The 15,367-nt window shown below is 38.0% G+C and overlaps 1 protein-coding gene across 3 annotated transcripts in view; it reads right to left on the reverse strand.

Annotated features, from left to right (window-relative positions):
• Positions 1-15,367, reverse strand: part of BLTP1 (bridge-like lipid transfer protein family member 1) — a 175,578-nt gene that overhangs the window by 92,388 nt on the left and 67,823 nt on the right. For all 3 annotated transcript variants that reach the window (XM_079771203.1, XM_079771204.1, XM_079771202.1), the window contains exons 26-35: positions 14,774-15,054; positions 13,209-13,459; positions 11,102-11,360; positions 9,105-9,942; positions 6,630-6,700; positions 5,926-6,099; positions 3,951-4,071; positions 2,332-2,478; positions 1,824-1,951; positions 1,061-1,260 (exon numbers count right to left, since the gene is read on the reverse strand). In XM_079771203.1, coding sequence (XP_079627329.1) covers positions 1,061-1,260; positions 1,824-1,951; positions 2,332-2,478; positions 3,951-4,071; positions 5,926-6,099; positions 6,630-6,700; positions 9,105-9,942; positions 11,102-11,360; positions 13,209-13,459; positions 14,774-15,054 — 2,470 coding nt within the window. The remainder of the gene's footprint in view (positions 1-1,060; positions 1,261-1,823; positions 1,952-2,331; positions 2,479-3,950; positions 4,072-5,925; positions 6,100-6,629; positions 6,701-9,104; positions 9,943-11,101; positions 11,361-13,208; positions 13,460-14,773; positions 15,055-15,367) is intronic.

The raw sequence follows: 15,367 nt of genomic DNA on the forward strand, positions 1-15,367 counted from the left end.
TTCAAAAGACTTAGAGTTGCCCCGATGACAGCAATGAAGAAGAAGAAAACGAAGGCTATACAAGGGGCCAAGGTGCCAATATGGGGTCAGCTGAAGAAGTTAACAACTGAAGCCCAGCAGATAGTAGAAAAGCAAGAAGTGGAAGCTACTCCCTCAACCATGTTTCTGGCTCTGCTAGCATTGGTTAGCTGCCAGTCTTCTGTAAAGTCTTGTGCAGCCAAATCCGAGGACTCTGAGTAAATATACACCAGCAGCAAAAGAAACTTTTGTTTTGTAGTTAAAAATGTTAACATGTCAGTAGTTTGATTTCTCTCTTATTGCTGTTTTGCATTGATATTGTTTTATTATTGTTTTAATAGAGCTTTGTTCTTGATGTTTAAGTTTTACTGTAGTAGCTTAAAAACAAAAAAGGGGGAGAAGTAGGGAGCAGCTCTAGGGTTAAGCCTCGGACTGACCTGTGGCAGGGCCACAAACAAGTCCCAGTTTGGAGGGCAGAACCCTCTTAGCTTAATTAAGCTTAACCTTATCGCCCTCCCTAGTTCCTTCCTAGGTAGCTAATGGGCTGTGTGAGGTGCAGCAAGTGCTGCCAAAATAAGGTGAAACTCACAAGAACATTGTATACAGGCATGGGAGATCCGCCGAGCCCCAGCTGTATTCTCTTGTCTGTCTTTTCTTTAATCCTTCACTGCCCCGCCTCAGGCTCACCGAACCCTTGGCTGTGCTGGCACGGCACAAATAAAGTTGTGCCAACAGAACAATTTTAAAAAGTAAGAAAGACTATAAAGACCAGACTCTCTAATGAGCAGCAGACATAATGAAGAAATCAGATGGGTTCCTAATTTGGGGCCATATCACTTACTTCCCTACCAAAGTTTACCTTCTGTTCTGCATAGAATGTAAATAAGGAATAAATACTCTGTGTTTAATATATTGCAGAAATACTTTTCTTTTAAACTACTAAAATTGTAGCAATATTCAAAGAAAAAAAATGTTTTTCTTTTGAAAAAACCTCTTATATTTTATATATGCCACAGAAAAAATATTTGTTGTAAAATCCTACCTTTTGTATCAAGACCCCTGAGTTGCCCATGAACTCGATGAATGTTTAACTTGGCAGCAATTTCTTTGCCTTTTTCTGCTCCGGTGTTTGATCTGAGAGATCCAGATGACTGTGGCTGCATTTTAGAGGCGTGGACATACCTATCAAACTGTGATGTCCGACCAGGTTCGGTGTTGTTTGAAATCTCTTCAACCACACCTCTTCACAGAAAAGAAAGAGAATATGATTAACATTTAAACAACATTTAAACAGTTTAGGAACAACATTTAACTAATAAGTGGCTTAAAAAAAACATTCCAGTCTGGTCGGTATGGCTCAGTGATTGAGCATCAACCTATGAACCAGGAGGTCATGGTTCGGTTGCCGGTCAGGGCACATGCCCAGGTTGTGGGTTTGATCCCCAGTAGGGGCGTGGAGGAGGCAGTCTACCAAAGATTCTCTCTCATCATTGATATTTCTAGCCCTCTCTCCCTTTCCTTTCTCTCTCTGAAATCAATAAAAAATATATTTTAGAAAAACCGAAACATTCCACTGCTTTAATTAAACCAATATTCATAACAAATTGTTCAGTGTTTACTAAAATATAGTATAAATAAAAACAGTACAAACTTTCAAATACCTACAAAATGAGATTTGAAATTCCAATATCAGTTTTGAGTTTTAACATCAGAATTTCCAGAAATGTATTAAGAAGATGATTAAGGCTTGCTTTTCCATCAAGGAGTGAGATAGTCATGGCTCAAATTAATGAAATCTTTCTTACCTGTTCATACGAACTTGTGTAGCAATTCTGTCAAAACACAATGCAACCAGGGACATGTGAGTCATGCTTCTACTGGAAGCTGTACTTGGAGATTCTTCCACTGAGGCTTGTAACAAACATAAGTTTACCTAACACAGAAAATGGCATAAATGTCATTGAAAAGTAAAAATTTTCAAACATTTAAGATACACAAAAAAATGGCAAAACTACTCTTAGGAATAGGGTATCTAAGTGTCTGAGAGTTATGAAGACAAAGCTTATAAATATAGAATCTCATAATCGTAATTAAATTTTTACTGGATGAATTTGGAATATTTTAGTATAACTTGCCCAATATTCTATTTAAGTAAACTTATTTACATCACATTAATTTTTACATTCAAACATCAAGGGAATAAAATACATGTTTTTGATATTCCACCACCATTCAATTTAGTAAATACGAAGAGTAAAACTAACAAAATATCCTCCTCTTTCAGGAAAAATTTTTTAAATACTAAATTGTTACCTTTGGTATGCTGATATTAGCCTGAAGACCTTTAATTGTCACATTATCTTGCTTCATGATAAGATCTGTCTGTGCTTGTCCTTGGTTAGTCGTTCCTATAATAGTGTGCTCAGTTTTTGTTCCTCTAACATCTTGTTTGGAAGATAACTAAAAAGAGTGCAAGTAAAATTATTATTTCACAAACATTTCATAATTTCCACATCATCTGCAACAGCGACCTGCTCATTCACTCTGCTCCTTTATGCCCATGAGTATGCCAGCTGCCATTGGGTTAGCACCCCTAGTAGTCTTAAAGTCCAAAACAGGTTGGCAGCTTCAGGGCTGAGAGAAGTGATACATACTCAAGTGAAATCAGCCTACAGAGAAACAGAAAAATGGTGATAATAATAATGGGTATTTTTTATGATTGCTAAATTCTACTTACTTGAGGGCAGATTTGGTTTCTTATAACTGACTCTTTGTTGGCTGAGAAAATTTTCAAATTTCTTTTGATCTGTACTCCTCTACTCTAACTACCAATATATTTTGAATAAGTGGATCACTAAAAACAATCAGCCTCACTTGCACTTTGCCTCTGGGCCCTGGTCCAAATATGACCCAGATAAATTTGAAAGTGAAGCAGAGAGTCACCAGAAGAGCATCAGGAAGTGACTATTAAGAAATGGCTTCGTCGCCCTGGCCGGTGTGGCTCAGTGGATAGAGCGTCGGCCTGCGGACTGAAGGGTCCCGGGTTCGATTCCGGTCAAGGGCATGTACCTTGGTTGCGGGCACATCCCCAGTGGGGGGCGTGCAGGAGGCAGCCAATCAATGACTCTCTCATCATTGATGTTTCTATCTTTCTCCCTCTTCCTTCCTCTCTGAAATCAATTTAAAAAAAAAAAAAGAAAAAAAAAAAAAGAAATGGCTTCGTGCTTGGACCATGGCATAAATGGAATACTACACACCAGAGGGCAGTGACTTGACTCATTGAGGTGAACAAAAATAATCTCAAAAATATTAGGAGACAAGTTATCTAATCAGAGAGGAAAGTCAAAATAATATGCAGCTTTCTTTTTTTTTTTAAATATATTTTATTGATTTTTTACAGAGAGGAAGAGAGAGGGATAGAGAGTTAGAAACATCGATGAGAGAGAAACATCGATCAGCTGCCTCTTGCACACCCCCTACTGGAGATGTGCCCGCAACCAAGGTACATGCCCTTGACCGGAATCGAACCTGGGACCCTTGAGTCCACAGGCCGACGCTCTATCCACTGAGCCAAACCGGTTTCGGCTGCAGCTTGCTTTCTTAGAAAACAAATGTACCAGTCCTAGAGAGCACTTGTTCACTTGGGACCAACACTCTTTAGGGAAGGCCTGAAATTAAGCTACTTTCTGAAATAAAAAGAAAAAATAAAGCCACATTTTAATAAATAGTTGACTACTATTTAATCCATAGTATAGTTCTATATGCCATCTCTTATGGAGCCACTGACATATAAAGACTGTTTAGAAATGTCCATGTGTTCCAATTTAAATGACTAACAAAATTTTAATACATTCCATTTTTTCAAGTTTGGATATTATGTGCACATGAAGAATATTCAGTTTGCCATACTTTAATGGATAAAATATTCTTACATTTTCTGAGAAGGTAGTCCTGCTATTTTGCATAGCTTCCCTGAGGACCTTGGCATGAAGGTCATCCACAATTGCAGCTGGATGGCGGGTGTGAGCATAATGAACCATCGCTTCGATATATCTGCAGGAGAAGAAACAGAAAACAAGAAATTTTACTGAATCTGTTCCATTACATTACATTCTAGAGTTTACTCATGTTCATTTTGTCTCCCTAAATAAACTAGATAGTAGTAATAATATCAAACATAATAATTAGTTACTGGGTATTTGATCATTTTATGCTCATCAGCCCAAAAGCAAAAAAAAAAAAAAAAAGAAAACTATAATGCAATATTCTATCTAATAAAGAGGGAATATGCTAATTGACCCTCACACCATCGCAAAGATGACAGCATCCACGGCCAATAAGGAGGGAATATGCTAATTGACTGCCTCACCCTCAAAGATGGCGGCACCCACACCCAATAAGGAGAGAATATGCTAACTGATTGCCCTGCCCTCAAAGATGGCAGCGCCCACAGCCACAAGATGGTGGTGCCCAGTCCCCTCAACCCCTGCCTCCAGAGTCCCCCAGACCCCTCAGCCCCCTAGCTTCCCAGGGCCACCTGAGGCTCAGGTAACCAGGGCTGGCCGAGGTTTGCACTGCCGGCAGTGGCAGCAGCAGAGCTGTGATGGAGCATCACCTTCCCCTGATTGCCAGGTTGCCTCCCGCCCCTGAGGGCTCCCAGACTGTGAGAGGGGGCAGGCTGGGCTGAGGGACACCCCTCCAGTGCAGGAATTTTCATGTACCGGGCCTCTAGTAATTCTTATAATACTACAATATAATTATTTGGACTGAAAAGTACCGTACTTTCCGGCGTATAAGACGACCTTTTAACCCAGGAAAATCTTCTCAAAAGTCGGGGGTCTTATACGCCGGAAAATACGGTATTTACAATTTAGAATTAAAGTGAGTTATTGCCAAATGATGGGTGGGTTACCGTATTTTCCGGCGTATAAGACCCTCAACTTTTGAGAAGATTTTCCTGGGTTAAAAGGTCGTCTTAAACGCCGGAAAGTACGGTAACAAATGATAACTAAGTGAAACACAGAGATTTTTAAACATATCTCCATTTTTGTTCAATCAAATAGCCATCATCAACATTCTTCTTTATGAACATACTAGAGGCCCGGTGCACTAAATTCATGCATGGGGGAGGAGGGGGTCCCTCAGCCTGGCCTGCGCCCTCTTGCAATCCGGGACCCCTAGGGGGATGTCGGGCCTAAACTGGCAGTCGGACATCCCTCTCGCAATCTGGGATGCTACATGCACCAGTGACCATATTTTTCATACAGGTGAAAGGCATCTTGCTGTTGTACGGCCAGCTACATTTTTGCCCTGATTTTAAAAAGTAGTACATAACATGATTCTTCTGAGACAGTAGTACCATTTTTCCCATCTTATGGGTGGAAAAAATGAAGCAGAGAGAAGTTAAGCAATTGGCTTTGTCACACAGTTATAAGTGTCAGAATCAGGGCTAACCACAAAATGTGCAAGCCAGAGTCCATGCATGTCATCACTGCATCATCCTATTTTTTCAGTGTTAGAGTAGCCTTGCCAGGTTTTAATTTTTAAATCTAAGAGACTGTTCCCAATATATAGGGTAGGGTCCCTAAGCCTGGCTGGCGATCAGGGCCATCTATGGGGCGACTGGCAGGCAGGGCGATCAGGGGGGCCCCCGCTGGCACCCACCTTGGCTGGCGGCCTGGTACTGCCTGCCCGCTGTCCCCGCCCCGCCCCCCGATTGCCACTGCCGGTTGCTTCTCTCTCAGGGGGCAGTGTGCATCATAGTGAGCAATCTTTCTGCTGGTTGTTCCACTGTTCGATTTGCATGTTAGGGTTTTATCATATAGAATATCACATATACTAATCATAATATAACATACATTTGTCATTTTATCAAATAATAGTTATAGTTTTAGACAAAATCAATACCTGTCTAAAGCTTCAGCCACCAGGGGAGTTAGAACAATGTCAATAGTTCCTTTGACCTCAACTATGGCTGTTGTCCTGGTCTGAGAGATGGGCTGATCCAGGGTCCACTCTTCCTTTACTGTTTCGTCATCTGTGCTATCAACGGCTCTCTTTTCCAAAGGAGTATATGGTGTTCTGTACAATGTAACCAGCAAAGTACATATTACAAAGACCATGAAAAATAGCAGGAGTTGGAGCTTCCTTAAGATGAGTGATTGCTTAAACCTACACTTATTTCAACTGAAAATTTCATGGAACTGGACTAGACATTTCATCTCCCAAATACTTTTCAAAGACAGAACAAATGAGGTACTAAAGTAAAAACTGATCAAAGATGGTTAATATATCAAGTGGGGGGGTAGGGGGAGAACTGTATTATATTTACTTGATGGAGCTTTTCCAAACATGAAAACTTCAGTTCTGAATTCTTACTAGTTTCCAGTCTTGTTATGCCAGTGATGGCTTGCATAGTATGCTAAAAGAAATGCCACTGACTGCTTATAATGTAGGCAAAGCCATCACAGACAAACAGCTGAATTATTTGTGGTAATTTATTCATAAAGTCTATAGTCAATTAAAGAATGGTTATTCTTTAGAATAAACTTTATGTATATTATAATCAAGAAAAGCACTTTACTCTTTAAAAGCCAATAATTTTCACTTACTTTGAAGTTGATCCCGAAAGTTGCATTCCTCTGTCTAGTAAAGAATTAGCTGTGAGCCCCTGTTTGATAACCTAAAATATAAAATTTTGCTTATAGAGTAGAATTTTAATATTAATTATCCTCTAATTTTATGCTATAGACCGATTATTTGTGAATATCCAGATTACATTGTTAATATGATTTTCACAGGTATGATATAAATATTTCACAGACAAATTGAACAAATCATAGAAAATATTTATTTGGAAATTTCATTTTCAGTTTATTCAGACAAATGCCAGGGCAGGGCTGTAGAACTCAGCAGTGAGAGTAAAAAACTATCCAACAAAGAAAGCACTTGCGAGTGCTTCTTTTCTGTCTTCTGGAGCACCATTTACATTGAGCTTAATTTTAAGCTAATTTTAGAGTCTTTTCCTGGCAAAATCAACTTTCAAGTGGGAAAGAATCCATAGAAACATTATATAATAGAAAAGGCTGGATTGTAATATCAATGAAAGATAAATAATATAAACAATACACTTGAACAACCAAACTGAACTCCTTTAAATGGTAGCTATTTACTTAGATTTAATGGAGAAAAATAACTTTCTTACTTCCTATGTTCTATTTTTAAAGTGATCTAAAGATATGAATTACTTGGCTTATTTTCTCCAGACATTTGACTGCCTAATCAAACCTAAAAGATTTATTGAAAATACTAAAATAATTCTAATCTCTCAGGTACTATTCTGCACAGCAAGTACCATTTAGTTTTATACTGGAAAATTCATAAACCAACATATTTTCATATGAAATAAAGAGAACATTTTGAAATCTTAGCATGAGCAATTTAACTTGGGCAAGAAGAGAAATGGGCACAATCTTAAAACCAAAACTTTTTAACTGTTACTAATGTTTCCACTTCCTTCAACATATATTGCACACACATACATATATCTCAATATCTGTAAGGATATTCATCTCCATTATCACATTTCCAATATTACATAAGCCCAAACCTGTCATCTCTTACACAGACTGCTGCCAGTTTCCTAAGTAAATGGTCACCCCACTTCCTCTCTTGCTTAATGACAATTCAGTTCCACTTAGTAGCAGTTCCACAAAGTACACATCACATCACATCACATTTCCTTAGAGCTCTTGCAAGTTTCTCAATGAAACTGAAATAAAATTCTAACTACTGATACCTGTTCTGTCACCTTTGTTCAGGTGTCCAGCTCATCAGGAGCAGATCCCTGCTACCTCTCCAGGTCTCAAGCACTCTAACTTCTTTCCCTCCTTAGCAATTCAGCGAGGCTGATCCCTGTGCCCTGAATGTAATGGCCCTAGGTTTTCTCATCCTCAACTATTCCTCATCCCTTAAGTTTCAGTTTAAATATTACCTCAGTTTAAGTATTAATTGTCTTGTCAATACAATCTATTATTCTCCATCCCAGTATTCTTTGATTATCTTCATAAGACTTTCTCAATTTGTAATCATATACTTACCCATTTATCTATTAACTGTGTCTCTGTCCCCTAAACTATAAGCTCCATAGTTTCCTTCATCAAATGTTGGGCACACGATGGTAAATAATATATGAATTAAGAATGAATACATTAAAACACTTTAAATAAATGCATATGTATATGTAATCAGTTCCATAAGATTTCATATGCTTAATTTTGGTCTAAACCCGTAACAAATCTACATAAGTAAAATCCTAAGCGACTGTTACAACCGAACGACCAGATCAACCAAAGTGACTGGTCAACCAGTTGCTATGATACGCACTGACCACCAGGGGCAGACACTCAATGCAGGAGCTGCCCCCTGGTGGTCAATGCGCTCCCACAGCCAACCTCCCGTGGTCCCTCCCCCTTGCTGGCCAGCCCCCTGATAGGCCTTGATTGCCAGCCAGACCAAGGGACCCCACCCATGCACGAATTCGTGCACTGGGCCTCTAGTTCTCTTATAAATGTATAATTTTATAAAATAGTTTTCATATTGACTATTGTTACTACATTTACTTTAACTTATTTTTAACTCTTCTTTAAAAAGCCATTTAAATAATACACTACAGAAGTGGCCAATAGCCAGTCATACTAAATTATAAGACATCAAATTTCAAGTGAGTGGAACTGAATTGGCAGAGAAGCAGTTATGGATTAGAACACCAACTATCAAAAAACAATTTCAAAATTTATTTTTAAGCACAGAAAATACGGATTCACAGAGACTTGATCCTAATCTTAAGAGTACAGTATTATAGGAACTATTACATTTATTGACTAACATTGTAACTATCAAGTCTAACTATTCCTCAATTTTATATACTTCACTTTATAATTCCCACCACTAACCCTGAGACCTACTATCATATGTGAAGCCTTAATTTCAGAAAGGTAACTAAAATGACTAATTATGAAAACATCTACAAAATCCATTTTTCTAAATAAATATATCAGTGTAGAAACTAATGATTTGATTTATACCTTAAAAGTTGGAACAGAGAACTGTTCACATGATGATGAACTTTCTTCACTGGTTGGTGTATCCAGATCAAGGGGCCGATGCAGGGAGGACTTGGAGGTCCTTTTGTGGGTTGGGTGCTTCACTGACCAGTTAACCACCTGGAATTGAGTAAGGTAAGTCTGATAGCAACTCATCACTGGTTGCTGAGAAGTGATCTGCTCGCTCTCTACTGTTTTTTCACCCTCTACAATATACAGATGTTCTATAACATCATCTTCACCACCTAGTGCAGAAACGAATGAAGCCTGGGAAGGGTGAGTTTTGAATGGCAGAGTTCGGGGATCCTGAACGCTTTCTCCATGGCCAGTGAGTGGTCCCTCGATACTGTGATAAATGGAACCCCTACTGTAGTCAATCTGCTGAGTCTGCTTTTTCTTCTTTTTTCTACCTGGATAGGTCCCAGGGCCTTCGTCACTGCTAATGGGCTCAAATTCTTCAGCGGCAGAAAAGTAGGCTTCACTGTCAGCCATTGACATGCTGGAATCCATTGATCGATATTGATGGAATGAATTAGAGTCCGCTGATGGTGTGTATGGAAAGGAACCGAAACTTCTTCTCTGCTTTGGTGAGTCCAGTACATTCTCATCACTTCGGGAGACATCACTACTAAACTGGACTCCAACTGTGACTGGCTGCTTGTCCCCATAGAAAGCTGCAGTCAGGCTCTTGGTACTTCCAAGTCGGGTGGAACATACAGAGGCTTGTCGTTTCAAGGGAGACCGCAGAGGGGATTGACCTACTGACTTATCCTGATTATTAGGAGACACGGGGCTATTTCCTGAAATTTCTGTAGGAACACTAAAATAGAAAACAAAGCTATTACCCTTTACTGTATATCATATCATTTACTCTAAATATAAAGAAAAGTACTTATAAAATCCTTTTAGTAATTTTAATCATTTCTTTTACAAACAAATGAAAATCTAAAATTTTACAATAAACTAGCCGTACAAAGTATCAAAACAATACAATGTGTTCATATCCCATATAGTTCCCCAAAATGAGGAAGCTTAAAACAAAAACAACAACAAAACTTAAAGAAACCCATGAATATTATCTATCCATAATCCATGAAAACTAATCTATTCATTAGGTGGTGTTATTTTTTTCATATCCTTTAAAAGCTTTTCCAAGAAAATGCACCAGAGACCTTTGATTAACTGAGAGAACTTGGAGAGAAAAAAGTCAAATAACCCCAATACTTTGGCAACTGATATAGAGGTGCCATTTACTAAAGCAAAGCAAGCTGACCATGACAGGCACAAGGCCATAGGCTAAGCTTGAGGTCACTGTGTAATATCCAAGCAGATATATCAAGAAGATAACTGGGCTTAGAGAGACAAAGGCCTTGCCTGGAGTTTAAACATGGTAGCTACAGATCATAATTGAAGCCAAACAGTTATAGAGACCATCTGGGGAGACAGGATAGAGAATGGAGAAAAGGGCACAGAGTTCTGAGGGATAGCAACAATTCATAAATGCCACTGTAAGAGGAAGAAAAAGAAGGGAGGAAAAAATGGAAGATGTGGAAACAGAGCCTGAAGGACTAGCTGAGGGGTTAGGGGGAGAACCTAAAATGTGCCATCAAGTCAAGAGGATAGTGTGCTTCAAGAAATGAGGAGTCAACCATTATAGAAAGAGGAGGACAAAAATATTCACCAGTCTAGGATAATGCCCAAAGGTTAAGAAGAGTTCACTCTGAGAGGTCGAATGACAAGAAATATTTATTGTCATTATACTTTTCTGTATTTTCCTAATACCTAGAACATAATGAATACTTATGTTCTACTTTTATAACCAAAGAGACAACAGCAAATGGACATTTAAAAACATGTTCAAGAGGAGAAAAACATTTTCTACAGTGGGTGAGGTAAGAGGAAAGAAGTTTTTCTGGTCACAATTTGAAGCAATTATAATCCCATTGTGAGCAGGTTCCCGCATCTACTTGGTAACTGACCTCACTGGGCCATCATCTCTTTTCATTCCATGCAGGAATTCCTTCTGAGGCACAGGGTCATCAGCCACAGAGGAGGGGCTTTCCTTGTCCGCAGCCAGTAAAGGCTGGGCCGCGCTGGAGCTGCTGTTGTCATCTGAGGACGAGGACGAGCTGTGACAGCGCATGGGGACCTGCAGGCTCAGGTGCTGAGTCTTCCTCTCCACTTCCATTCCTCCTGATTTATTCTCCCATTCTTTCCTCTTCATGCTGTTCACATGACCTACACCAACCAACAAAAGCAGGTTATGTGAACACAGTAATTTCAAAAGCAATTTATGAATAACATGGCAACTTAATTCAATTTCTTGTTTTTAAGTATAATGATTTTTTTAAAAGCACAAGTATATAATTTTACAAAGCAAAGTATCTACCTAAGTGTGGATCCAGAATCCAAAGACAGTGAATTTTTGTCTTCTTTGCTTTGGAAAATTTTCAAACTTACAGAAAACTTTCAAGAATAAGCTCAAAGCCACCATATATCTTTTACTTGGAATTTCCTATTTTAAACGTTTTGCCCCATTTACTCTATTTACATATAACATACATAATACTTCTTGAACCCTTGGAGAGAAATTTGCAGACATTGTGGTCTTTTAACCTAGATACTCAAGGGCTTATTTCCTAAGGATAATACATAACCCCCATATAGTTACTGACTTAACAATGTAGCATTTATAGAGATTACTACCACATGCTTTCTAATTTTCTCAACTAACCCAATAAGGTCCTTTAGAGCATTCTGTCCCCTCCAGTATAGGATCCAATCTAGGATTGTACATGATTGCATTTGGTTACCATGTTTTATCTGGAAAACATCCTCAGGTCTGTGATAAGAGCCCTATGAGGTTACGTGATGGGGGAGGGGCTGATTCTAGCTTCTGCTCAGGCATGTACGTGGCTATATGACTTCATGCACCTTAGTCTCAGTGATGAAACTCAGTTTATTCACTATAAACTGGGATGATATACAACTCACATGATAGTTTGGGGATTAAGTGAGAAAATGCCTGTGTAAATCTTTAAAAACAAACATTATTCAAATATAAGTAGATAATAGTACAAGAAGATGATTTAACTGAAGGTAAATTGTACTTAGCAACTTTCTTTCCTTTCCATGTCAAGAAGTTTTGGTGTTTGCTGATTTTATAAGATAATCTGCTTTTATAAGCCAAACTGCTGAAGTCAAACAACCTTAAAATAATGTGTACACACTTCTATCTTACTATTCAGTGAAAAGTCACTTAAACACAAATTAGGCATATGTAGATATATAGTCCAGCTCTTTCCACTAAGGCAGTGCTAAGTTAATGGTTTTGAATGAACAAAGGAAAAAAGAATATTGGTGAAATATCAAGACTTTTCTACATTTCATTTGTTGACAGCATAGAAACTTAAGCAATAATTATTACACTTAATTGTAGGAACATACAACTAAGAAACCCAGAGGAAAATCCATTTCTGAAGTCTTTAGAGCAAAGATACAAGATAAATCTAAATCTAATATCCAGTGAATACACCATTCACTGCTCATACCAAACGCATATATTTGCAGTTATCCTACAGACTCTATGAAAAGACCATACTTCTCTTCTTGACATGTTTAATTTTAGAGATAAGAATATTTTGCCAACATAATTTATAACAGGGAGCCAATGGTATAAATATTACTATTGCTAAGTTTTCCTACTGAAGTGAACTGGTAAAACAACCATAAAAATATTACTAAATATTACTATTGCTAAGTTTTCCTACTGAAGTGAACTGGTAAAACAACCATTTAAAACATAACTATTCCTAAGTATATCTCTGGAAGCTGGCTTCCAGGAAAATGATGATATAAAAGGAAATATTTAGAATAAGTCTGGATGAATAGTGGACCTACATTTGCCTTGCATAAATCTGAAAAACTCACATCTTATCTGGCTTTAGTTAAAACACCTGCAAAACAAGGCAGGCTATGAAATCCTACCTCTGAGACGGCTCAAAAAATTGAATTAAACACAGTAACAGTGAACTCCTCTCGGATGGCATAGGGATAAAGATGAAAAAGATTAGCACATTTCATTACCATCTACCATTTTGGGAATTTCTTTGGTAATAATCCACTCTCCAGGCTGCAACAGAGACTGTCCATAGTACATGTCCGACTCTGCACTCGTGCTTGAAAATGCAGAGCTACTGGATGGTGTCAACTCTTCAAGCCTGAAGAAATCTAGGCCAGTCACTGTGCCACCAAAGAATCTGCAGCCACCGAGACAGCCACACTTGTGCCTGCACCTCTTATTCCTCAGAGTGTCATCAGGCCACAAAAACCACAGCCTGAACAGAATCCAAAAAAAAAATAAAAATGAGAAACAACAATGGAACAAAAACTCATTAAGAACAGAAAAACTTTTTAGCAGATAATTAGTTACACATAAGTTAATTATTAATATTTGTAAAAGACACGTTAAACACAAAGGTTCATTTTTACTGTGATATGTCTTTTTAATCATTCTGCCATTTTAAACAAACAAACAATAGTCTCACCATGGTGAGATGGAAATAAGTAGGAATAATAAGAGACATATAGCATACATTAAAATAAACCAAAGCACTAAGAAGAAGCAAATATAAAAATAATTTAAAACCAGTTTTAAAAAAACAGTAAATATTCTCAAAAGGACTAAAAATTTTAAACTTTAATCTAAAAAATGAACAAAACCATTAGTATAGATTATGTTTAATAGATTTGGGCATCTCAGAGCTTATTTCACCTGGCAAATTTAATACACCCAAAATATTATAAATATGGGCCAAGTAAAAAATTATTTCTTAATCAAATCAAAATAATGCTCTATTTTAGAGAAAAAAATTGCAAATATTTTGTAATAGTACTCTAAATGAAGTATTAAGAACTGAGATACTATGGCCTGGCCAGGTGTAGCTCTGTGGTTGAGAATCATCTTATGAACCAGAAGGTACGGTTTGATTCCCAGTCAGGGCACATGCCCAGTTTGCAGGCTCAATCCCCAGTGTGGGCATGCAGGAGGCAGCCAATCAATGATTCTCTCTCATCATTGATGTTTCTTTTCTTTTTTCTTTTTTTTTAAATATATTTTATTGATTTTTTACAGAGAGGAAGAGAGAGGGATAGAGAGCCAGAAACATCGATGAGAGAGAAACATCGATCAGCTGCCTCTTGCACACCCCCTACTGGGGATGTGCCTGCAACCAAGGTACATGCCCTTGACCGGAATCGAACCTGGGACCCTTGAGTCCGCAGGCCGACGCTCTATCCACTGAGCCAAACCGGTTTCGGCTCATCATTGATGTTTCTATCTTTCTCCCCCTCTCCCTCTCTGAAACCAATAAAAATATTATTTTATAAAAGAAACTATACTTTTCAGAAAACACTAATAAACTAATGGCCTACATGGTCAATAACTTTTCTGGTTATATCAGAAATTGATACACATGCTCCCAAAACTCCTTGGAAACAAATATCCACAAAGGCACCCAAAGTTGAAGGTCAATGAGTTACCATGTAGGGACACAATCATATTAGGTCTTTACTTAAATACTCTGATTCCATTTCTAACAGTAAAACTCCTCTGTAATTATCTAGCAATTTTCATCTTAAATTTCACTTACCTCTTAGTTCTGGCATCGTGAGTTTCTAAGAAATGTCTCTGTGCCTCATGTTTAGAATGATGATCAGCTGCCAGTGCAATATCAACAGTGATTAGTCCTAAGGTGGCCGAGCCAGCTTCTAGCCAGTGGGCCCTCCGCAGAATTGCAGGCTGGAGCCCAGCTCTGGGATTATTCAGCTGTTCGATGTACTGTCTCACTTGGAAGTCCTGAATTGCTGCACTTATCCCTTCACCAACCGACTGGTTGTGGAGATTACAGTTTGCAACCCGGATTGCCCCCATCTAAAGTTGAATGAAGAAAATGGAACAAAACTCTAGTTTCTGTATTTTTTAGCAACTTAGAATAAACCACATAATAGGTAATTATTTCAAGTTGCATAAGAGAGAAGAAAAGGAAAGGAAAAAGGGGAAAGAGCAATAGCAAAAATAAATATAACAGAATAAGAACATTCAATTTAAGAAAAGGATAAAAGGAACATAGAACATAGTCCAAAGAAAAACAAGAGAAGGAAGAAAGAAAGCTAGAATAATAATAAAATCTTAACAAAGCTGATTTTAAATAATAATGCACAAATCAGAGGTGGTAAACAAATGT

Source organism: Cnephaeus nilssonii (genome assembly GCF_951640355.1).
Source record: "Cnephaeus nilssonii genome assembly, chromosome: 5".
NCBI lineage: Eukaryota > Metazoa > Chordata > Mammalia > Chiroptera > Vespertilionidae > Cnephaeus > Cnephaeus nilssonii.